This window comes from Salvelinus sp. IW2-2015, linkage group LG6.1, assembly GCF_002910315.2.
Source record: "Salvelinus sp. IW2-2015 linkage group LG6.1, ASM291031v2, whole genome shotgun sequence".
NCBI classification, from domain to species: domain Eukaryota; kingdom Metazoa; phylum Chordata; class Actinopteri; order Salmoniformes; family Salmonidae; genus Salvelinus; species Salvelinus sp. IW2-2015.
Window position 1 is genome coordinate 10,632,428 of NC_036845.1, and position 23,308 is coordinate 10,655,735.

At 42.5% G+C, this 23,308-nt stretch overlaps 2 protein-coding genes and 2 long non-coding RNA genes across 5 annotated transcripts in view; 2 read left to right on the forward strand and 2 right to left on the reverse strand.

Annotated features, from left to right (window-relative positions):
* LOC111965064 (homocysteine-responsive endoplasmic reticulum-resident ubiquitin-like domain member 2 protein) overlaps window positions 1-10,431 on the reverse strand; it is a 15,124-nt gene extending 4,693 nt beyond the window's left edge. The window contains exons 1-7 of the mRNA XM_070443812.1: window positions 10,326-10,431; window positions 9,185-9,570; window positions 4,011-4,088; window positions 3,473-3,589; window positions 2,702-2,862; window positions 2,411-2,536; window positions 1,999-2,257 (exon numbers count right to left, since the gene is read on the reverse strand). Coding sequence (XP_070299913.1) covers window positions 1,999-2,257; window positions 2,411-2,536; window positions 2,702-2,862; window positions 3,473-3,589; window positions 4,011-4,088; window positions 9,185-9,331 — 888 coding nt within the window. The 5' untranslated portion in view covers window positions 9,332-9,570; window positions 10,326-10,431. The remainder of the gene's footprint in view (window positions 1-1,998; window positions 2,258-2,410; window positions 2,537-2,701; window positions 2,863-3,472; window positions 3,590-4,010; window positions 4,089-9,184; window positions 9,571-10,325) is intronic.
* LOC139027886 (uncharacterized) lies at window positions 114-1,330 on the forward strand. The gene is made up of 3 exons (XR_011480025.1): window positions 114-349; window positions 516-640; window positions 779-1,330. It is a non-coding gene; the product is annotated as an uncharacterized lncRNA (long non-coding RNA).
* Window positions 10,432-15,683: 5,252 nt separating the features above from the next.
* Window positions 15,684-18,091, reverse strand: LOC111965065 (uncharacterized). Of its 2 annotated transcripts, XR_011480026.1 has the most exons (3): window positions 17,121-17,982; window positions 16,785-17,054; window positions 15,684-16,553 (listed from the first exon to the last, which is right to left on the reverse strand). It is a non-coding gene; the product is annotated as an uncharacterized lncRNA (long non-coding RNA). The 2 variants fall into 2 exon arrangements; XR_002877465.1 differs by lacking the exons at window positions 16,785-17,054; window positions 17,121-17,982 and adding an exon at window positions 18,019-18,091.
* A 21-nt stretch (window positions 18,092-18,112) lies between these two features.
* LOC111965067 (paired box protein Pax-7-like) lies at window positions 18,113-21,234 on the forward strand. Its single transcript, XM_023989048.2, has 4 exons — window positions 18,113-19,069; window positions 19,638-19,742; window positions 19,832-20,007; window positions 20,094-21,234. The coding sequence occupies exons 3-4, from the start codon at window positions 19,867-19,869 to the stop codon at window positions 20,772-20,774; spliced, it is 822 nt and encodes a 273-aa protein (XP_023844816.1). The 5' UTR covers window positions 18,113-19,069; window positions 19,638-19,742; window positions 19,832-19,866; the 3' UTR covers window positions 20,775-21,234.
* The last annotated feature ends 2,074 nt before the right edge of the window (window positions 21,235-23,308 follow it).

Genomic DNA, 23,308 nt, shown 5'->3' on the forward strand with positions numbered 1-23,308 from the left:
GTGTGACGGGGTAGGAACCAACTGACATTACACATAGTGGCATAACACATTTAACAAACTAAACTTTGAAATATGTTATACAAGGTAAAGTAAAAACCCAAGCTTGTCTGTGCATCAATACCGGTGTGTGTGTGTATATAGTAAAATACTCTATACGGTTTATGATTGGTGTATGTCTTGTCACTCAGAGTTCAGACAGTGCTGGCTCCACCCCCCAAGCCACAACACCAAATCAGGACGGTCAGTCCGCTGCCTCCTCAGTAGCAGGAAGTTATGATGGACTAAGGCATCGTGGAGGCTTCCCCCAATTTAACCCTCAAAATCCTACCTCTACTGGGATAATGCAATGGTAAGCACTGTTCTTGTGTATTGGGATCAATTCTACTTCAGTTTTACCTAGTCAGGAAAATAAGTGATATTCAATTTCGATTTTTTTTTTAAATGGTGGGGAAAATGAAGAAAATATTGTGTGCGCATGATTTTTGATTGCATGTGTGACTGTTTTTCCTCCATAGGCCAGATGGGACGCAGGTCCCGATACAGGGGGTATGGCTGCAGGTGTGGCCCCCCCACCCATGTACATGCCCATGCAGGTCCTCTGGTGGCAGCAGATGTATGCACGCCACTACTACATGCAATAGTAAGTCAGCAGTCGTCTGCACTTAGAGCCCAATCATAACAACCCATAAGACCACAGACTTCTCTACGTTGGAATGAGTTATATTCACTGGCTTCTATCCGCTAATACTATTATGTCTTTTTTCTCTCCATCTTCCAGTCAAGCAGCAGTGGCAGCCTCACAGCCCCCCTCCACCAAGTCCACCCACTCCCCCAACCCGCACAGCCCAATGAAGCTCCACCTCCCCTGGGGCCTAACCCCGCCCCTAACCCCATCCAAGAGGACAGGCGGCCAATCCTAATATCCGATGAATGCCCAGGGCGGGGCCGTGCTAAATGAGGACGAACTGAACCGTGATTGGCTGGACTGGATGTAACGCGGTCTCCCGCGCCGCCATCTTGCTCAGCATTGTGTATTTCTACTCCTCCTTTGGCCGCTCGTCATGGTGATAGGCGCCATGCTGCTCGTCTTTTGTGAGTTCTTCGTCTGTACACTATCAGTTTGACATTAGAATGATACTTTTGAAGGACCCTGTTTACTTTGTACAGTGGGCTCCAAAATGACTGGCAACCCTGACTGGCAATGCACAAACAATACTTGAAAAAATATAAACAATTAATTATAGAGAAACTCAAAAAACCAACATGTGAGAAATACTGTACTTTATTAATGTTTCAATGGAACCCACCAAAATCATTTATTGATTTAATTAAATAAAAAAATGGCTCCCTTAAAGATGATTGTAAATAACATCTACCAAAATTAAACCAGGAATTAAATTCCACTTATCTAAGTCTTAAGGAACTATATTGAGCCATTACATCACTTCCTGTTTCACTCGGGTGTAAAAATGAGTAACACGCATGCAATATCCCTTTGTCATCCAACACTATGAAGAAAACAAAAGAACTGGCAGTTCAAAAGAGACAGATGGTCGTAGACCTTCATTAAGCAAATCAACGTTTATTAACTCATCCAGAACGCCGCAGCCCGTCTGGTGTTCAACTTTCCCAAGTTCTCTCACGTCACCCGCTCTCCGCTCTCTCCACTGGCTTCCAGTTGAAGCTCGCATCCGCTACAGACATGGTGCTTGCCTACGGAGCTGTGAGGGGAACGGCACCTCCGTACCTTCAGGCTCTGATCAGGCCCTACACCCAAACAAGGGCACTGCGTTCATCCACCTCTGGCCTGCTCGCCTCCCTACCTCTGAGGAAGTACAGTCCCGCTCAGCCCATCAAAACTGTTCGCTGCTCTGGCACCCCAATGGTGGAACAAACTCCCTCACGACGCCAGGTCAGCGGAGTCAATCACCACCTTCCGGAGACACCAAACCCCACCTCTTTAAGGATACTAGGATAGGATAAAGTAATCCTTCTAACCCCCCCCCCCTTAAAAGAGTTAGAGTACATCCAGTCCAGCCAATCACGGTTCAGTTCGTCCTCATTTAGCACGGCCCCGCCCTGGGCATTCATCTGGATATTAGGATTGGCCGGCCTGTCCTCTTGGATAGGGTTAGGGGCGGGGTTAGGCCCCAGGGGAGGCGGAGCTTCATTTGGCTGTGCGGGTTGGGGGGAGTGGGTGGGACTGGGGGAGTAGGGAGGGGTGGAGGGGGGCTGTGAGGCCGCAACTGCTGCTTGACTGGAAGAGGGAGAGATTGGGGAAGAGAAAGAAAGACAGAAATATGTATTAGCGGATAGAAGCTAGTGAATTTAACTCATTCCAACGTAGAGAAGTCTGTGGTCCTTATGGGTTGTTATGATTGGGCTCTAAGTGCAGACGACTCTGACTTACTATTGCATGTAGTAGTGGCGTGCATACATCTGCTGCCACCAGAGGACCTGCATGGGCATGTACATGGGGTGGGGGGGCACACCTGCAGCCATACCCCCCTGTATCGGGACCTGCGTCCCATCTGGCCTATGGAGGAAAAACAGTCACACATGCAATCAAAAATCATGCGCACACAATATTTTCTTCATTTTCCCCACCATTTAAAAAAAAATCGAAATTGAATATCACTTATTTTCCTGACTAGGTAAAACTGAAGTAGAATTGATCCCAATACACAAGAACAGTGCTTACCATTGCATTATACCAGTAGAGGTAGGATTTTGAGGGTTAAATTGGGGGAAGCCTCCACGATGCCTTAGTCCATCATAACTTCCTGCTACTGAGGAGGCAGCGGACTGACCGTCCTGATTTGGTGTTGTGGCTTGGGGGGTGGAGCCAGCACTGTCTGAACTCTGAGTGACAAGACATACACCAATCATAAACCGTATAGAGTATTTTACTATATACACACACACACCGGTATTGATGCACAGACAAGCTTGGGTTTTTACTTTACCTTGTATAACAGTATTTCAAAGTTTAGTTTGTTAAATGTGTTATGCCACTATGTGTAATGTCAGTTGGTTCCTACCCCGTCACAACCTCTCCCTCGCTTTTTCATTCACTGTGTCAATCACTGGATTCAAAGTGCCCACTATATTCCAACTTTTGGTTGAAGTTTCATTGAATGTCCAAAGCCCTATTAAAAACCCTTAGAATATACGTGTTGCCACCCCAGGGTCATGCACTATTAATAAAGCATATTTAGAACTTGTAATGTTAAAAAAACTAAAATACCGTAAGAAATTTGAAAAATATTGTGATATTTGTCATGTCGACCAGCCCTACCGTAAAGACACCAAACAGATATGTTCCAAGTCACCGAGTAGAAATGTAACGTATAGACCACACCCCACTCTCCATTCCAAATGACAGAACATTCTGTTATGTGTTCTAGACATTTCATTTCTATCAGATTGAATTGTTGAGCTCCACAGAATGACTCCACACCATTAGACGTACCCCAGAGCTGGAGCTGGGGTCAGAGGTCACAGAGCTGGGGGTGGAGCAGTGGGGCGTGGGCGAGGCTGGTGGGCTACGGGAGGCACACACCAGGTGCATCATGTGATAACCCTCCTGCTGTAGGCGGAAATAGAGGGTTGGATGTGGGAGAAAAGGAGAAGGGCGTAATTAATCATTTGATTCTGTTTTGGTGATTGGTGTGAGTGAGAGAGCGAGCGAGCGCAAGGAGGGGTAATTTCAGGGAACAGGCTAGAATTCAGGGACAAAGCCAACCTCAATGTTGCTTACTACATTAGATCAGCTATTGTTATACCGTCACAGTCTCTTCTGCCTCACGCTCACCCTCTCTCACAAACACAAGGGGGTGGGCCCTATGTAATAAAGGCTCAGCAGTCGGTTGTCTGTTATGTTGAGTGAGGTTTCTGTGACATTGCATACCAATTCTAACATTTCAGATACAGTTTTAGTCCACCATACTCCAAACTTCGACCATATGCCACAGCAGAAAAACAGAGACAAGGTCGAGGGTGGTCTTTACCTTCCTGAGGACATCCCTCAGCTGCAGGTGGTCCTGGAGGAGATGGCCCGAGTATACCAGCCGCTGATCCTTGGATGACTAAGACAACACAACTGTCATTCTGAGAAAGCCTATGTTGCAGAATTCGCTACTAGATCATTTAAAAATCACATTGTTTGGGTTGATAAACCCTAATGCAAAAAGTATGGAAATGTTACATGCAAGAACAATGGTGCTGAAAGTATATCAACAAGGTGGTAGGGCAATATTACGTTTATTATACAGAAGTACTATTGCAACCAATAGACATAAATGTTTGATTGATCTGATACAGTGACAGTACATGACATTAGTAATATCTCTGGTTGGAAACGTGCGCATTGTTTTTATGTAGATTTTAGAATATTTCATGAAAATCTGGCACCAATTGGATGGAAACCTAGCTTGTGTTCCAGTAGAGACTAAGCATCTTCAGATTAGATTACATTAGGGTAGATTACACACTTGAAAGCATACCTGCAGCGTCACAACAACGTTACAGAATTATTTCACATGATGTACAGTACCGTCAAAAATTGGTACACCATCTCATTCAAGGTTTTATTTTTTGCTGACAGGACAACTGATTGGCTCAAATGCATTAAGGAAAGAAATTCCACATTTCACTTTAAAACAAGGCACACCTGTTAATTGAAATGCAATCCAGTGAAAGCTTTAACTTCCTGACTGATGTCTTGAGATTGATTCAAAATATACACATCATTTTTCTTCTTCATGATGCCATCTATTTTGTGAAGTGCACCAGTCCCTCCTGCAGCAAAGCACCCAAACAACATGATGCTGCCACCCCCGTGTTTCACGGTTGGATGGTGTTCTTTGGCTTACAAGCCTCCCTCTATTCCCTCCAAACATAACGATGGTCATTATGGCCAAACAGTTACATTTTTGTTTCATCAGACCAGGAACATTTCTCCAAAAAGTACAATCTTTGTCCCCATGTGCAGTTGCAAACCGTAGTCTGGCTTTTTTTATGGCGTTTTGGAGCAGTGGCTTCTTTGCCAAGTGGCCTTTCAGGTTATGTCGATATTAGAGGTCGACCGATTATGATTTTTCAACGCCGATACCGATTATTGGAGGACAAAAAAAGCAGATACCGATTTATATTAATTTTTTTTTTTTATATATATATATATATATATATTATATATATATATACAGTGGGGAAAAAGTATTTAGTCAGCCACCAATTGTGCAAGTTTCTCCACTTAAAAAGATGAGAGCGGCTGTAATTTTCATCATAGTACACTTCAACTATGACAGACAAAAATGAGAAAAAAATTTCCAGAAAATCACATTGTAGGAATTTATTTTTTATTTTTTATAATTTTTTTTACATTTTATCCCCTTTTCTCCCAATTTTCGTGGTATCCAATCGCTAGTAATTACTATCTTGTCTCATCGCTACAACTCCCGTACGGGCTCGGGAGAGCGAAGGTCGAAAGCCATGCGTCCTCCGAAGCACAACCCAACCAAGCCGCACTGCTTCTTAACACAGCGCGCCTCCAACACGGACCAGCCGCACCAATGTGTCGGCGGAAACACGTGCACCCGGCCCCTCGGTTAGAGCGCACGGCGCCCGGCCGCCACAGGAGTCGCTGGAGCGCGATGAGACAAGGATATCCCTACCGGCCAAACCCTCCCTAACCCGGACGACGCTAGGCCAATTGTGCGTCGCCCCAGGACCTCCCGGTCGCGGCCGGCTGCGACAGAGCCTGGGCGCTCATTGTAGGAATTTTAATGAATTTATTTGCAAATTATGGTGAAAATAAATATTTGGTCAATAACAAAAGTTTCTCAATACTTTGTTATATACCCTTTGTTGGCAATGACAGAGGTCAAATGTTTTCTGTAAGTCTTCACAAGGTTTTCACACACTGTTGCTGGTATTTTGGCCCATTCCTTCATGCAGATCTCCTCTAGAGCAGTGATGTTTTGGGCTGTTGCTGGCAACACGGACTTTCAACTCCTCCAAAGATTTTCTATGGGTTGAGATCTGGAGACTGGCTAGGCCACTCCAGGACCTTGAAATGCTTCTTACGAAGCCACTCCTTCGTTGCCCGGGCGTGTGTTTGGGATCATTGTCATGCTGAAAGACCCAGCCACGTTTCATCTTCAATGCCCTTGCTGATGGAAGGAGGTTTTCACTCAAAATCTCACGATACATGGCCCCATTCATTCTGTCCTTTACACGGATCGGTCGTCCTGGTCCCTTTGCAGAAAAACAGCCCCAAAGCATGATGTTTCTACCCCATGCTTCACAGTAGGTATGGTGTTCTTTGGATGCAACTCAGCATTCTTTGTCCTCCAAACACGACGAGTTGAGTTTTTACCAAAAAGTTATATTTTGGTTTCATCTGACCATATGACATTCTCCAATCTTCTTCTGGTCATCCAAATGTACTGTCTTAAGCAGGGGACATTTCTGGCACTGCAGGATTTGAGTCCCTGGCGGCGTAGTGTGTTACTGATGGTAGGCTTTGTTACTTTTGGTCCCAGCTCTCTGCAGGTCATTCACTAGGTCCTCCCGTGTGGTTCTGGGATTTTTGCTCACCGTTCTTGTGATCATTTTGACCACGGGGTGAGATCTTGCGTGGAGCCCAGATCGAGGGAGATTATCAGTTGTCTTGTATGTCTTCCATTCATAATAATTGCTCCCACAGTTGATTTCTTCAAACAAGCTGCTTACCTATTGCAGATTCCGTCTTCCCAGCCTGGTGCAGGTCTACAATTTTGTTTCTGGTGTCCTTTGACAGCTCTTTGGTCTTGGCCATAGTGGAGTTTGGAGTGTGACTGTTTGAGGTTGTGGACAGGTGTCTTTTTATCTGATAACAAATTCAAACAGGTGCCATTAATACAGGTAACGAGTGGAGGACAGAGGAGCCTCTTAATGACTTGTGTCATAAACAAAGTAGATGTCCTAACCTACTTGCCAAAACTATAGTTTGTTAAAAGACATTTGTGGAGTGGTTGAAAAATGAGTTTTAATGACTCCAACCTAAGTGTAAGTAAACTTCCGACTTCAACTGTAGGTGGGGCTTAGTGACTATGCATAGGTAACAAACAAACAGCGAGTAGCAGCAGTGTACAAGGGGGGTGAATGTAAATTGTCGGTGGCGATTTTTTGAATTGTTCAACAGTCTAATGGCTTGGGGTAGAAGCTTTTGAGGAGCCTTTTGGTCCTAGACTTGGCGCTCCGGTACCACTTGCCGTGCGGTAGCAAGAAAACAGTCTATAACTTGGGTGACTGGAGTCGCTGACAATTTTATGGGCTTTCCTCTGACACTGCCTATTTATAGGTCCTGGATGGCAGGAAGTTTGGCCCCAGTGATGTACTGGGCCATTCGCACTACCCTCTGTAGCGCCTCACGGTCAGATGCCAAGCAGTTGCCATACCAGGCGGGTGCAACCGGTCAGGATGCTCTTGATGGTGTAGAACCTTTTGATGATTGGGGGCCCATGCAAACTCTTTTCAGTCACTGAGGGGGAAAAGGTTTTGTCGTGCCCTCTTCACGACTGTCTTGGTATGTTTGGACCATGATAGTTCATTGGTGATGTGGACACCAAGGAACTTGAAACTCTCGACCGGCTCCACTAATGGGGGGGGGCCTGTTCGGCCCGCCTTTTCCTGTAGTCCACGATCAGCTCCTTTGTCTTGCTCACGTTGAGGGAGAGGTTGTTGTCCTGGCACCATACTGCCAGTTCTCTGACCTCCTCCCTATAGGCCATCTCATCATCTCATCGTCCTGTCAGCAAACTTTATGATGGTGTTGAAGTCGTGTTTGGCCACGCAGTCATGGGTGAACAGGGAATACAGGAGGGGACTAAGTACACACTCCTGAGGGGCCCCAGTGTTAAGGATCAGCGTGGTAGACGTGTTGTTGCCTACTCTTACCACCTGGGGGTGGCCCATCAGGAAGTCCAGGATCCAGTTGCAGAGGGAGGTGTTTAGTACCAGAGTCCTTAGCTTAGTGATGAGCTTCGTGGGCACTATGGTGATGAACGCAGAGCTGGAGTCGATGAACAACATTCTCACATAGGTGTTCCTTTTGTCCAGGTGAGAAAGGGCGGTGTGGAGTGCGATTGCGTCATCTGTGGATCTGTTGGGGCGGTATGCCAATTGGAGTGGGTCTAGGGTGTCCGGGAGGATGCTGTTGATGTGAGCCATGAAAAACCTTTCAAAGCACCTCATGGCTACCGACGTGAGTGCCAGGGGGCGGTAATAATTTAGGTAGGTTACCTTCGTTTCCTTGGGCACAGGGACTATGGTGGTCTGCTTGAAACATGTAAGCATTACAGACTCAGTCAGGGAGATGTTGAAAATGTGAGTGAAGACACTTGACAGTTGGTCCGCTCATGCTTTGAGTATACACGTCCTGGTAATCTGTCTGGCCCAGAGGCTTTGTGAATGTTGACCTGTTTAAAGGTTTTGTTCACATTGGCTACCGAGAGTGTTATCACACAGTCATCCAAAACAGCTGGTGCTCTCGTGCATGCTTCAGTGTTGCTTGCCTCGAAGCGAGCATAAAAGGCATTTAGCTTGTCTGGTAGGCTCGCGTCACTGGGCAGCTCGTGTCTGGGTTTCCCTTTGTAGTCCGTAATAGTGTTTGAGATGCTCTGGATCGACATGTATTATTGCATGTTCCAGTTCCCACCAATATCCAACAACTTTGCACAGCCATTGAAGAGGAGTTGGACAACATTCCACAGGCCCTAATCAACAGCCTGATCAACTCTATGCAAAGGAGATGTGTCGCCCTGCATGAGGAAAATGGTGGTAACACCAGATACTGACTAGTTTTCTGATCCACACCCCTACTTTTTTTTTAAGGTATCTGTATTCCCAGTCATGTAAAATCCATAGATTAGGGCCTAATTTATTTATTTCAATTGACTGATTATATGAACTGCAACTCAGTAAAATATTTGAAATTGTTGCATTTATAGTTTTGTTCAGTATACTTTGCAGATACTTTTACTGTGGTTATTCCTTTGAGAGTTAGACCTAGAGCTGAGCTGGAGCAAAAGCCTGCACACCCAGTAGCTCTCCAGGCGGACGGTTCCCCCTGCCCTATCCACTCCCCTTAGTTAATGGAATGGTGGGGTTGAGGAACAAAACAATGGCAGTACCAACTCACCGGCTTGCTTGGGTACACATTCGAGATGTGACTCTTCAGTTTCTCTACCGTCCAGTTGAGAAAACAGTTTATTGTCTGGTCGTCATACTTCTGGTTGGGGGCCTTGATGACTAAGGTGACGGGACTGTCAACTGCTCCTGGGTCCATGGTTCATATTAATGGGTGTGTCAAGGGGATGGGAAAGGACAGGGCTTGCCTCCTACACCTGAGGAGGAAGACTCCCTCAGATCCTCTTCATCATTGTGATCTCAAGTCCAGCTCAGCCAATGACTGTGGTGGACAGGGTGTTTTCCCCTCTAAAGAGCTGTCATTGGCGGGGAGATGGTTCTGTGTCCAATCACGATGTAATCCTGATGGAGAGTGAAGCAGCTATGTTTCTTGGGGTTCTGTCAAATAGAGAAAGTGATTAAAACAATGCTTCTCAAACAGTTATAAATCTGAACGTTTTGAATGTCCTTACTTGTGGTACGAACTAGGCTACTCAAATGTATTGACATGTCTCTGGAATTGTTTATGTTAATTTATCATTTAAAAAAACACTGTGTTATTGGCTAGCTAGCTAATACTTTTAAATGCTTTTATAATGTAATTAATGAGTGAGACACAGCCAGTCCTGATGATCACTATTTAATCGTATGTATGGCCAGTTGAAAAAAATATTATTGCTCAAGAGCTTAGTCAGCATGACTATATTCAACAGACAAGTCACGGATAAACATAAACACAGACACTGGACCTCTGACACCCCTGACCCAGCCAGCAACAATTCAGGGGGAGACATTCGAGTCTTCAGAACACCTGTCGCGTTGCGTCATACAGCTGTCAAAACGAGCTATCCAGCCAGAGACTAGTTAGCTACCTACTTGTTTATTGTTTACACTAACCACCAAAACTAGTCTATGTAGAAAGTAATTGTATGATGTTAACTACTTTGGCATATCTGACAAATAGACGTTCGTTTTACGAGTGCTGTGCTATCAAAGCTCCAGAGATTAGTGTTGCTAGTTAGCTAGCTACCTATTAGCCAAGCTAACACTACGTTAGCATATCATGAAATGTTGGTTTGCTACTTCTCTTGATAATACGGACAACGTGACAGTATCGGGGACAGGAGGTTTATTCATACACAACGTTAACTTACTGTAGATTATTTGAGTATTTTCGACCCCTTTTGACTGCTCCTTCCCAGTTCGACAGTTTTTTTTGGTGAGTCGGGGCGTGATACCGGAAACTACGTCATAATATTCTACTGACAGCTAGTGGGTGCCAGTCATAGAGATAGATAGAGGACACTATAATAACTCACAGGTGTTAGTCGTCCAACGAAAGTATTTGTAAATATATTAGAAATATTTATGAGAAATGTACATTTTGTCAATCTGGGAAATAATTACTTGAGCATTTGTTTTTCCAATGTGTGTATAAGACATGTTCTGGGTGGATCTTCTGATTTGGTAGGGACATCCATCTGCAAGCTTGTGCTGTTCTTTTTGTTTTTGACAGTGCAAGATTCTCAACTAACGACAAGTATGTGATGAATTTGATTATTATTCTTACTAATTCTTCTTAAATTGATTAAATTGTTTTTTTCCCCCCTCATCAATCTACACACAATACCCCATAATGGCAAAGCAGAAACAGGTTTTTAGAAATTTTTGCAAATGTAGAAAAACTATTTTTTTAAATGAAATATACATTTACATTATTCAGAACCTTTACTCAGTACTTTGTTGAAGCACCTTTGGAAGTGATTACAATCTTGAGTCTTCTTGCGTATGACGCTACAATCTTGGCACACCTGTATTTGGGGAGTTTCTCCCATTCTTCTCTGCAGATCATCTCAAGCTCTGTCAGGTTGGATGGGGAGCGTTGCTGCACAGCTATTTTCAGGTCTCTCCAAAGATGTTCGATTGGGTTCAAGTCCGGGCTCGGTCTGGGCCACTCAAGGACATTCCGAGACTTGTCCTGAAGCCACTCCTGTGTTGTCTTAGCTGTGTGTTTAGGGTAGTTGTCCTGTTGGAAGGTGAACGTATGGTGGCAGACATTTTTTTTGGTACCCTTCCCCAGATCTGTGACTCGACACAATCCTGTCTCGGAGCTATTATCCTCAGCATAAATGAAATATCTTATAGAATTCTACAGTCTGGCCACACAGCAATGTTGTTTGTGATTTACAGATTTTTTTACCATGTCAATGTTTTGACTGAACAGCTGAATAGGGCCATAAATTCACTCCATTGTTTTTGTGTGACAGTGCTCTCTTTCCAGGGGCTGAAATTAAATTTCAATTCCATCAAGTCAGGAGATAAATTGAAACGTAAGAATGAAAAGTGTCATTCCTTTTCAATGAGAAAGTTTTCCATTTTGGAACTAGAATTTAAATTTGCTTTCATCGGGTGTCATGGAGGACAGGTATGTTTGTCAGGAGGGGTGGAGGGGGTATTACTGAAATAGACCCCTGTAGTTAGTGGAAAAGTTTGTTGGTCAACGTGACTCCTGCAGGAGCTCTCCTCCCGATGTAGTGATGACCCCACCCTAGGGAAAATAACACAGCAGTGAAGAATAGATATTGGATATTGAGACAGAAATCCGATTTACACAGATTAATTTAGCGCAGACACAGCAAATTCGCATAGACAAGTGAGAGCTAAATCAAGCCCAGACAGGCAGACATGACAGACCGATAGACAGAGACCACAGACAGACAAGAAAAGAAAGACAGACTAAAAATAAAGACCTTGTGGAATTCAATGAGGTTGGCCAGCCAGAGTGACAAACCTGTTCTGGTCAAGCTTTCTCCAGAGACATCCACCAGGAAGTGTTTGAAGCCACAGGTGGTGCAGTAGCTCAGGGTGTAACCCATAGAGATTGATAGAGGACTCAACATAGATATTTTTTTTATTTTTTTATTTAACCAGGCAAGTCAATTAAGAACAAATTCTTATTTACAATGACAGCCTACCACAGCCAAACCTGGATGACACTGGGACAATTATGTGGTGCCCTATGGGACTCCCAACCACAGCCAGATGTGATACAGCCTGGATTTGAACCATGGACTCTAGTGATGCCTCTTGCACTGAGATGCAGTGCCTTAGACCACTGCGCCACTCGGGAGCCCTCACTTATAACTCGTTTTCGCATGGACATTGCCATTGAGGGCGTCCACCATTTTAAAGTAGTCAACTGGCTGGGGGTTCCTTCGGGTTGGGAGCAATCAGCCACTGACTTCCAATTTAAATTGGGTGCTATGGTTTGTAAATGGCTTTAAACTATATAACCACCATCTAGTGGCCACAATAAATGAATGACACACAAGATTTGGTTTCAGGACTAAATCAGCAATATTAGCTTTACACTTTATTTAAACACAAAATAAGAAGAAAATGTATTACTTTAAAATTGAGATAGTGTCAATGGCGCTGCCCATGCTGTTCATACGCTATAATAGCAGGTATGCAAAGATGAGTCTTCTATCTATCTCTATGGTGTAACCCCAGATCTGCTCCCTGGTTCGAACCAGGAAGCATCTCTCTGAAGCATTCATCAGCAAAGACTCAGACTCCTGGCAAGAGATGATGCTTACAGAGAGAAAGAGACAGCCAGCTATGACCTTATATCTGTAGTTATAGGGCCAGATTACAGTCATTTCCATGTGTATCTTCTTGGGAGTGTACTGTCAAGGGTGGGTATCAGTGCCTTTCAAAGTGGTCCTATATAGGCTAATTAAGAACTAGTAGGCCTACACTACACATATGCAAAAACTTACACAGACATACATGCACACATATACATTTGTCTGATGTCTAGTGATGGCAGAAGAGTAGGGCTCATGTGAATATTGTTGAGAACTAAGGGGTGTGTTCAGGAGAGATCAATGTTACAGAATGTTCAGAGAAAAAAAGTTATAAAAAAAGAATATTCAGATTCAAATATTTTGTGTGGAGATACATGATTATCTTTCAGGTAGAATAGGGAATCATGTTAGCTCTATCCATTACCGTTCTACCTGAAACGTTTAAAACATTTCACCTCACTGAATAGACCCATGACTCCTTACCCAGTGGGCAAAACTGGTTCAAATGATGTCATAATGATGTCAAACCAAGACAGAGGAAGGAAGGAGGAAGCTGGGAGATAGGTGAATGGTAATATGCAGAAGGAAAACCATGTGGATTCATCATACACCAATCACAGGAGTTAATCCATTTATTTTTGATTAAGACATCATTCATTTTGTTTAGAATTGTCACGTCTACACCCGCTCTATCCACCGGTCCTGGCAACCTATCTATATGCACACCTGTCAACCTTCATTACGTACACCTGCGCCTCATCATTAGGGACACCTGGACTTCTTCACCTCCTTGATTATTTCCCATTTATCTAGTACTCTATTGTTATCACCCACCAGGCAATATTGTTTATTTTTCCATGTTAGACGCATCTCTTGTTTTGTACTGTGCCATGGTCTTAGTCATTGAACTCACTGACTGCACTTGCTTTTTGACTCCCAGTGTCTACGTTACAAGCATTTAATCAATAAAGTAGCCCAGATGTATCCTGGCAAACAAGCTTTCAAAGTATTTTTTTGAATGTCATGAAACACTTGTGCTTAGATTTAAGTTATGATACTGACAAGTCTTCTTGCAAAGTTGTTTATACTGCTTTGTCATTATTTACTACTGTAAGTGTAACATTTTATATCATATAATATTATTCCAAACTTTTCCAAACCCACTTTTTCTGTAAGAAATTAAAAAATTCAAGAGTTGGCTAAACTGAATAAAAATGTCCTTCAAAATAAGCAATTAAGTTAAACTAAATTAGATTTATGTATTTAATTATTCCTTTTTACCCATGTCTTATGTAATGTATCTTGGCCCTCTTTTATATATTCCTTACCGGTGTCGTATCTTGTCTTATCTTGTGGACACTATTATGCCTCTTTGGGGGTTTAATTTAACATGTTTATAACTTGAACGAGTTTTGTAATAAGATCAAAATGAATAAAAACAAAAGTAATGTGACCTGTGACCTACCGATGAGGTGAATCAACCTGCTTGTCATGCTAATGTCGTGCGAATGACTGACAAAACATTACTTAAATTAAATGCACTAATCTTCTAAGCTTGTGAAATAGTCCATGATTCGCAGCAGGTACCGCTTTTGTTGTAGCAAGATAAGAGCCTACCACTGCGATTAAGTACCTATCGGCAGTGATATTATAGGTGTGTTTAATGGTTTAAGTATTAAGGGTACTTCCAAAACATAAAGAACACACTACTAGGCTATTTGGGCTATATAACACCTCAAATGGCCCCCATTTCTGGCACACACATGTGATTGATAATAGCTGTCATTAAAATGTGATTGATAGGGTCTCTAATCAATAGGGTTCAAATCCAGGTTGCATTACAACTCTTATGAGGTGATAACTATCTTCAATTGCTGTCATCTGGCTACTGGAAATGTATCAAAAAGGTTTACAAGTTTATATGATTTTGGAATCTTGTTCAACTTTAATCTAATGAATTCTACACACAAGTGAGGTCAGTAAATATAAAGTATACATATGCACATGTATCTGTGCATTGTTCAAATCAATTTCAGTCAATAAATAACTAAATAGCCACATAAAACAAGTTTGCACTCTTTTTATATCACAATTACTAGTTTCAATTAATAACAATTGTCCTACTTGGGTGAGATTCAGTAAAACATTTTTTAAATGATCTCAATTCCTGAATGTGTTTTATAAATGTTGTTTATGACATTGACTTATTTACCATTGTGCCTATGTGACTCACCACCTGGTTTCGGTCTTTATGTAGCAACATTTGAAATAGTTTTTTTACATGGTTTAAAAGTAGAGCTACAAAATAGTATATCATACACCACATTTGAGGAATGGGTAAGTAATTCTGCTTTGAAAGTTGATCAACTTGCAAACTCACTTTTGAGAAAATGGCCATTGAATATTTTGGTATCTAGTGAAGAGCTCTTCTTTGTCTACACCCTTTCAGCATCGTTCACACCCATCTAGTTTCGCTCTCGGAGCACACACTTGACGCTTTGGCCGATGATTTGTTTACCTATGGATATCATGAAAACAGCCTAACCGGCTCTGCTTGCAACCATTTCATTACGTTTTTTTTGCAGACGTTTACTAACACCGGCCATTTTCAAAGGGTGTTGTACACAAGTCACGTAACATTAGCTAACGAGCCAGCCAGCTAACGTTAGCTAGTTAAACAATGCCACAGTGCTGGGCATTTAAAAATGTATTCTGATTGTGAATTCATTCAGATATTGATCCTCATTTTCAGTCGTGGAAAAACTAATTTTACTCAAGTATGACAACTGAGTAAACATATCTTAATAGAAAAGTCACTAAGTAAAATACTACTTGAGTAAAAGTCTAAATGTATCTGGTTTTAAATGTACTTAAGTACAGTGGAGTAAAAAGTACTCAATCATCATAGTTTTGTAAAAGTAAAAATGTTATACATTTAATTCCTTATATTAAGCAGTGGTGGATGTACTTAAGTATCAAAAAAGCAAAAAAGACAGACCTTTTATTCAGTTTGAGCTTTTCTAAAGGTAACAGTCTTACTTACGGATGCAAGAAGAGCTCAGAAAAAAAGTGGATTCTCAAATCGGAAACACTTCAAAATACATCTCTTACAGACAAAATAGAATTATGCCTTAATAATGACGGGAATATAGCCAGTACACGTAAGAACTTACAATCACTGACACTTTGCTTTAGAAAAAAACATTGTATAATAGAACCCTATACATAAAAATAAAATGTTTAGCTCATCCAAAGTACACACAACCTCACTGTAGGAATATAAGGACATCACCACTGATGGAACTGTATTAGAAATCAGTGTGTCAGGTCTTGCCTTTGTAACAAGGACACCTATAACTTGTGAATTTTAAACATAAATTAACAAAACGCATAAGGCATCCGTGTCCTTGGGCTTGCTAGTGTTAAGCTGTCATTACTTGAAGTTGAAGAATTTACAGTTCAGCTTCAGTAAAATATTCTTTTCAAAGTTTCTGGAATCCAGCCTTGCTCTCCTGTGGCTGAAAACAAGTCCTGCAATGCTGAACAGCCTTTCACAGGCAGCTGATACAGGTAAGGGTGCGTTTAACCTCAGAGACAGCTTACAGACTGCCGGGAAGGACTTGAGCAACTCCATATGATCAGCTGAACAGGCCAGGTATCTGTCCAGCTGTTTGGAGCTTTTTTATGCTTGAGATGTTTTCATGGCAGAGAAGTCGTCCTCATCTGATTAACTGGTGCCATATCCTAGCTGCAGCAAGGGTTCTTCCAGGTGGTCCTTGATGTAGTCCATTCCTGAAATACAAGGAAGACAATAGAAATCACACTGTTATGAGCCTACATTAATCCATCCCCATCTATATAAACCAAGCAACAGGGCTAAATAGGCTACCCATTGGACTGAACCACAAAGTCAGGAATTTAGTTTAAAATGAGTGGTTCTCAAATCTATGAAGAGTCATTGTACACTATACACAGTTGTTTATGAAAAATAAAATACTGTTAATTAACCACATGTTCTCTTACCCATTTGAATGGTGGCGTCATCCTTTGTCCACGTTGTTTGAATTTGGGGAGAAGGATGTGGTGATTGACAGAGTCGAATGCCTTGGCCAGGTCAATGAATACGGCTGCACAGTATTGTTTCTTATCGATGGCGGTTAGGATATCGTTTAGGACCTTGAGCGTGGCTGAGGTGCACCCATGACCAGCTCTGAAACCAGATTGCATAGCGGAGAAGGTATGGTGGGATTCGAAATGGTCGGTAATCTGTTTGTTGACTTGGCTTTCGAAGACCTTAGAAAGGCAGGGTAGGATAGATATAGGTCTGTAGCANTGTTTGTTGACTTGGCTTTCGAAGACCTTAGAAAGGCAGGGTAGGATAGATATAGGTCTGTAGCAGTTTGGGTCAAGAGTGTCCCCCCTTTGAAGAGGGGGATGACCGCAGCTGCTTTCCAATCTTTGGGAATCTCAGACGACACGAAAGAGAGGTTGAACAGGCTAGTAATAGGGGTTGCAACAATTTCGGCAGATAATTTTTGAAAGAAAGGGTCCAGATTGTCTAGCCCGGCTGATTTGTAGGGATCCAGATTTTGCAGCTCTTTCAGAACATCAGCTGACTGGATTTGGGAGAAGGAGAAATGGGGAAGGCTTGGGCGAGTTGCTGTGGGGGGTSCAGTGCTGTTGACCGGGGTAGGGGTAGCCAGGTGGAAAGCATGGCCAGCCATAGAAAAATGCTTATTGAAATTCTCAATTATAGTGGATTTATCGGTGGTGACAGTGTTTCCTGTCCTCAGTGCAGTGGGCAGCTGGGAGGAGGTGTTCTTATTCTCCATGGACTTTACAGTGTCCCAGAACTTTTTTGAATTTGTGTTGCAGGAAGCAAATTTCTGCTTGAAAAAGCTAGTCTTGGCTTTTCTAACTGCCTGTGTATATTGGTTTCTAGCTTCCCTGAAAAGTTGATCAGGTGTTTAGAGAACATGCATTTGGCTAGACTAATGTTAGCTGGCTAAAAATGTGCCCAGATTCGGAAACTACCAGTTAGCTAGCTTGTTAAGAAGTAGGCTCGTGTCAGTTTAGTTAGATTGCTTTAGCTAGCAAAGCTTTCGAATCTGGCCACATTTTAGCCAGCTAAAGTAGGTAGTTACTAGCTAGTGATCTATTTAGGTATAGAATTAGTTAGCATCAACCAACACTGCTGGTTGCATTAGCAAATGTGGGTTAGCTATCATACTAATTAGCATGCTAACAGTAGACTTACCTCAATGTGTTGTTTAGTTTCGAAGGCGAGTTCTTGAACGCTAGTATTTCCTGAACTTTTGGTAAACATAAGACCATTTTTTTATTTAAAAAAAATAATATTTTTAAATATTTTTTATTAACAACAAATCAAAACAGAAAGTACATAAGGGAACACAAGTATATATAGATTATATGAGGATTGGATCAACTCTGCATGTCGTCGCCTGCTGCCTAGCAAAACAAGTTCACCCATTAGTGTGCCGACTCGCCGATGTTGCTTGCATCTTTTTTCCAACATTATTCGTATTTTTTCTTCCAGCTTCAGATTGATTTGATTTTGTAGCGAGTAACGAAGGTGTCATGGGAAATGAATCGGAGTAAAATTATGGTTTTTGTGTTTTTTTATGTAGGGAAGTAAAGTAAAAGTCGACAGAAAGAGTAAAGTACAGATACCCCAAAAAACGACTTAAGTACAGTAACGAATTATTTCAACTTCGTTACTTTACACAACTGATTTTCATTTGTTTTCAATCAAATATATTTCAAACCATACTTTGCATACTGTACATGCGCTACACTCAAAATGATCAAATCAATATTACATTGTCTCGAAACAAGAAGGCACCATTCACAGTTAGCTCGTTTAATCTGTTTAATTGTCTCTTTCATAAAGTCAATGAGCTGTAAACGTATGGACAGTACCTGGAATAAAAAAACATTAATGATGCAATGATTGTGTCGAGGAGAGGGTGGGGTAAGTGTTAATTTTGTATGTGTGTCACATGGTTAAGGTGATTAGGCCAGGGGAGGGGGAAGTGTGTTGCAAATGACCTCCTTGAGAGATGAAAATGTCTTGTCTTCCAAGGGAACACCACATCCCACTATTCCAACTTTCTCTTTTTAGAGTTTGGTATAAAAACGGCACTGCTGACCTCCAGTGTCAGAGCTCTATAGCAAGAAACATATCTTAGATCCACAAGTTATTCAGTCACAGAGACAGGACCAGACCAAGACTAGAGCAACCGACACAGAGCTAAACAACAGAGAAATGTCAATGGACTGCAGCATTGGTGAGGATAAAATCAATGGATTTTGGGCTTCTGGATTTAGCCTTTTTACTTTTAAGATCACTGTTGTGCTGTTTTTACTTACATTCTCTAATATATTTTTGTGGGTCTAGTTAAAATCAGGTTTGCCTTGTTGCATGCATCTATGTCCTTGGGAAGACTTTTTGGCTAGTCCATCTGTAGATGCTCTACAATCCATCTACAGCCTATCAGTAACATTTCTACTAACCCTAGCACTAACCCTTATCCTAACCCTGAACTTAACCCTTACTCTAAACCTAATCGTAACCTTAGCAAGCAGTTGCTTATCAACAGATAGTTTGTTGATAGTATGACATAGAATTCAGACTATCCAAGTGTTTGTATTTCTGTCTATTCGAAATATTACGTACTTAACATGTGAACTGTCCTCAATGCCTTGTATGTATTTACTGTATTAACCGTCTCGACATGTTTTTCAATGTTTGATACTTACCACTGTTTGTCTTATACTTGTGATTCATTCATCCTTTACCTTTGTCTTGTTTGTTTGTTATCTCTTTGTACTGTTTGACGTGTGTGTCTATACCAGTAGGAGATCGGGCAGTGAGGAAGAGGATATTTCCCTCCCTGATACACTTCCCTTTGTTCCATTTCCATTGGCTCCTGCCTTGATGTAATCATTGGGATGCCAGAGGTATTTAGAGCTGTAGTTGCCGTTTCGTTCTATTATTCAAAATAAAATATATCTAAATCAATGTGAGTAACATTGGTACTGTTCTGCAGGTCAAGACAATGCCGCACAGACGGGTGCTAGGACCATGGGGCGCAGGAAGAGAACTATCTTCACCAAAGAGCACCTGAAGCTTCTGCGGGTGGATTTTGATGTTGATCCCTACCCAAGCATTGCCGTGAGGGAGCGCCTATCCCAGGCCACTGGCCTAACAGAATCCCGCATTCAGGTAAGTGGTTGCACACGCACACACCTTTCCCATTCAATTACGTTGTAAAAAGCACATTCTCATCTAGCTATCCCTGTCTGTTGCAGGTGTGGTTTCAGAACAGGAGAGCCAGAACAATGAATCACAGGGATCACAAACTCTCCCCTCAGCCAGAGTCGGCTCACCCTATCCCCAGTCCCTTTCTACCTACACAGTCTTTCTCCAAACTCCTCCATGGGATCAAAGATGTGACCCACCAGGTCGACATAGAGGAAGTCTCTTATTACCAGCCGCTGAGCCACAGCCAGATGAACGAGGAGGACTGCTTCTACGGTCCCTCATCTTGTCCCCCCACCTTCCCGCTCTCTCCAGGGGATGCCGGATACAGCAGTCCCTCATTCAGTGTGGGAGTGAGACATGACAGGTTCCTGGGCACTATCTCTCCAGGTGCTTTGCCAGAAGCTCAATGGTCCACCGTTGCCCAGGAGTTCACGTTTGGCTCCCAGGGGGAGGGCCAGGCCTTCCGCTACTCACCTCCATCTGGACTTCCTCATCCCCAGTACGCCCACGGCGGACTCCAGTCCGTTCGTGCCAGCAGTACCTTCGACCAGTTCTCAAATTGCCCTGCCACACCGGACTCGGCCTGCTGGGACATAGGACTTGAGAACACATATCCCATAGACCAGGGTTTCCTGTACAGGGAAGTCTCCGACGAGTACTCAAGTCCTTCTGGGCTCTTTGATGTTATGCAAGAAGCCCCACTACCTGAACTTCCCAGTGTGTGGTAGACTTCTTTGAGCAGATGGAGTAGAGTTCAGTTGCAGGACCAGTAAACACCCCTACCATATTCATAAGTCTTCAATGGAAAGGGTTGCCAACACTCCAGGTTTGAATAGGTCTAGCTCTTGTAAGAAGTAGTGCTGTTCCGGGACGGTTTCAATGAAACAAATAATGAACATTTTAATTATGTCGATGGACTTATAATCAATCCCAGAATGAGTTCGGCAACATTAAGGCAGACCTGAATGTATTTGCCATGTACAATAGGACTGTTGCATGAATGAACATAGCTGCTGTGTTATGTAGGGAGTTAATTTACTACTATAATATAGGGTTAATCTATTTATTTTTAAAACATGTAATTAACCAGGGGAGTCAGTTAAGAAAAACTCATATTTACTGGCTATAAAGGGTGTATAATAATACATTGACAATTTATTTTACATAATGTATCACTATTTACTCCAAATAAACACCTACTTTGAACTGCTGTTTTGATATTTTATTCTCTCATAATTGACAATGAAATAGGAATACCATACCCGCAGTAATTCGAGTCAAGTGTCCGGTAAGTAGTGACTCCCATTCAATTTTAGAAGAAGGCTTTTAAGTCACTCTTCCTTTGTCATTGATAGATATCTGCAAAAATATATTAGATTACAACCAAATGGCGGAACGTGTTAGGAGGCGGAACGTTTAAATTGGTGGATGTTTCCTAGACGCCTGGAAATACAGATGGCCATCACTTCCTGATTCTCTGTACGCATGTGAGACAGTTGGTAACGCGTTTGTTTTGCAACTATTGTATTTGTCCAGATGAAGTAAACAAATGCACTTCATTAACTGACTGGAAATCAAGTCGTTTGGCGTAGCAATTTGCAGGTAATGTGGCTTTATTTCTCCCTGCCTTCATAAGTTGCAATTAGCTTTGACAAGTACAGAAAACGGGTCTAAGAATATTTCGTATTATTCTGTATGTAAATCCGACACACTCCATGTATACTGAATATAAACTCAACATGCAACTATTTCAACGATTTTACTGAGTTAGTTCATATAAGGAAATCAGTCAATTTTAATTAGACCCTAATCAATGGTTTCACATTACTTGGCAGGGGCGCAGCCATGGTTGGGCTTGGAATAGCATAGGCCATAGGCCCACCCACTTGGGAGCCAGGCCCAGCCAATCAGAACGAGTTTTAACCCCACGAAGGGCTTTGTTACAGACAGAAATACTTCTGTTTCATCAGCTGTCCGGGTGGCTGGTCTTAGATCCTGCAGGTGAAGAGCCACGTGTGGAGGTCCAGGGCTGGCGTGGTCACACGTGGTCTGCGGTTCTGATGCCGGTTGGACGTACTGCCAAATTCTCAAAAATGACATTGGAGGTGGCTTATGGTAGAGAAATGAACATTCTCAATTACCTGGCAACAGCTCGGGTGGACATTGCTGCTAGTATAATGGATGTGAAATGGCTAGCTAGTTAGCGGTGGTGCGCGCTAATAGCCTTTCAATCGGGTTACGTCACTTGCTCTGAGACCTTGTAGTGGTTCCCCTTGCTCTGCAAGGGCCGCGGCTTTTGTGGAGCGATGGGTAACGATGCTTCGTGGGTAACTGTTGTCTGTGTGCAGAGGGACCCTGGTTCGCGCCCGGGCGCGAGGGGACGGACTGAAGTTAAACTGTTACACTCAGCATGCCAATTGCATGCTCCCCTAAAACGTGAGACTTCTGTGGCATTGTGTTATGTGACACAACTGCACATTTAAGAGTGGCCTTTTATTGGCCCCAGCGTTTATATTTTTATTCAGTGTATGTGTTACATTTCATAGGTATTAATTTGTGAATGTCCATCCATTTCTTATGATATATTACGAATTACAATTCGTATTATAGCTTACGAATTGCTAAACGTACAACCTTCTAGGCTAGGGGTAAAGGTTAGGTTAACATGCTAAATAGTTGCAAAGTAGCTAAAAAGTAGTAAGTAGTTGAAACATTGCTAAAATGCTGAAGTTGTCCATGATGAGATCGGTATCTATGGGTGAGCCATCCCTTAAGTAGACTGGAACTGTGCCCATTTTTTTCAATGGTAAACTACCTGAGTAAAACATTTATTCACCAGCTTTGCCTCAACTCCTTCAGAGTTGAGTAGGCTACCTGCCGGCAGATGGCGCTAATATTCCTTTTAGGTTGTTTTTCCAACTGCATCCAACTAATCTATGCAGTCGGCTATACACTTGTCATGTCCCCCGGTGACCGGCTCGTACATAAAACATCCTCCATTCAGGCTGCAAGGGCGTCGATTTCCTTCTTACGTAGCTTTAATGGCGAGCTGTACAAAAGGGGTAAAATTGGCGTACTGTTAAAAAAATATATATCCACCACCATGCTAGTCACTAATGCTACTTCCTGATTTGGAAAAGTGTAGCGTGTTTTGTCGACATTTGGAAAGTTTACTGATAAATTTGCTGTTTCCATCAGGCATATCGTGATTAAAAAAAAAAAATCCTACATGTACTTTACGTGCATAAAAGGTTGGATGGAA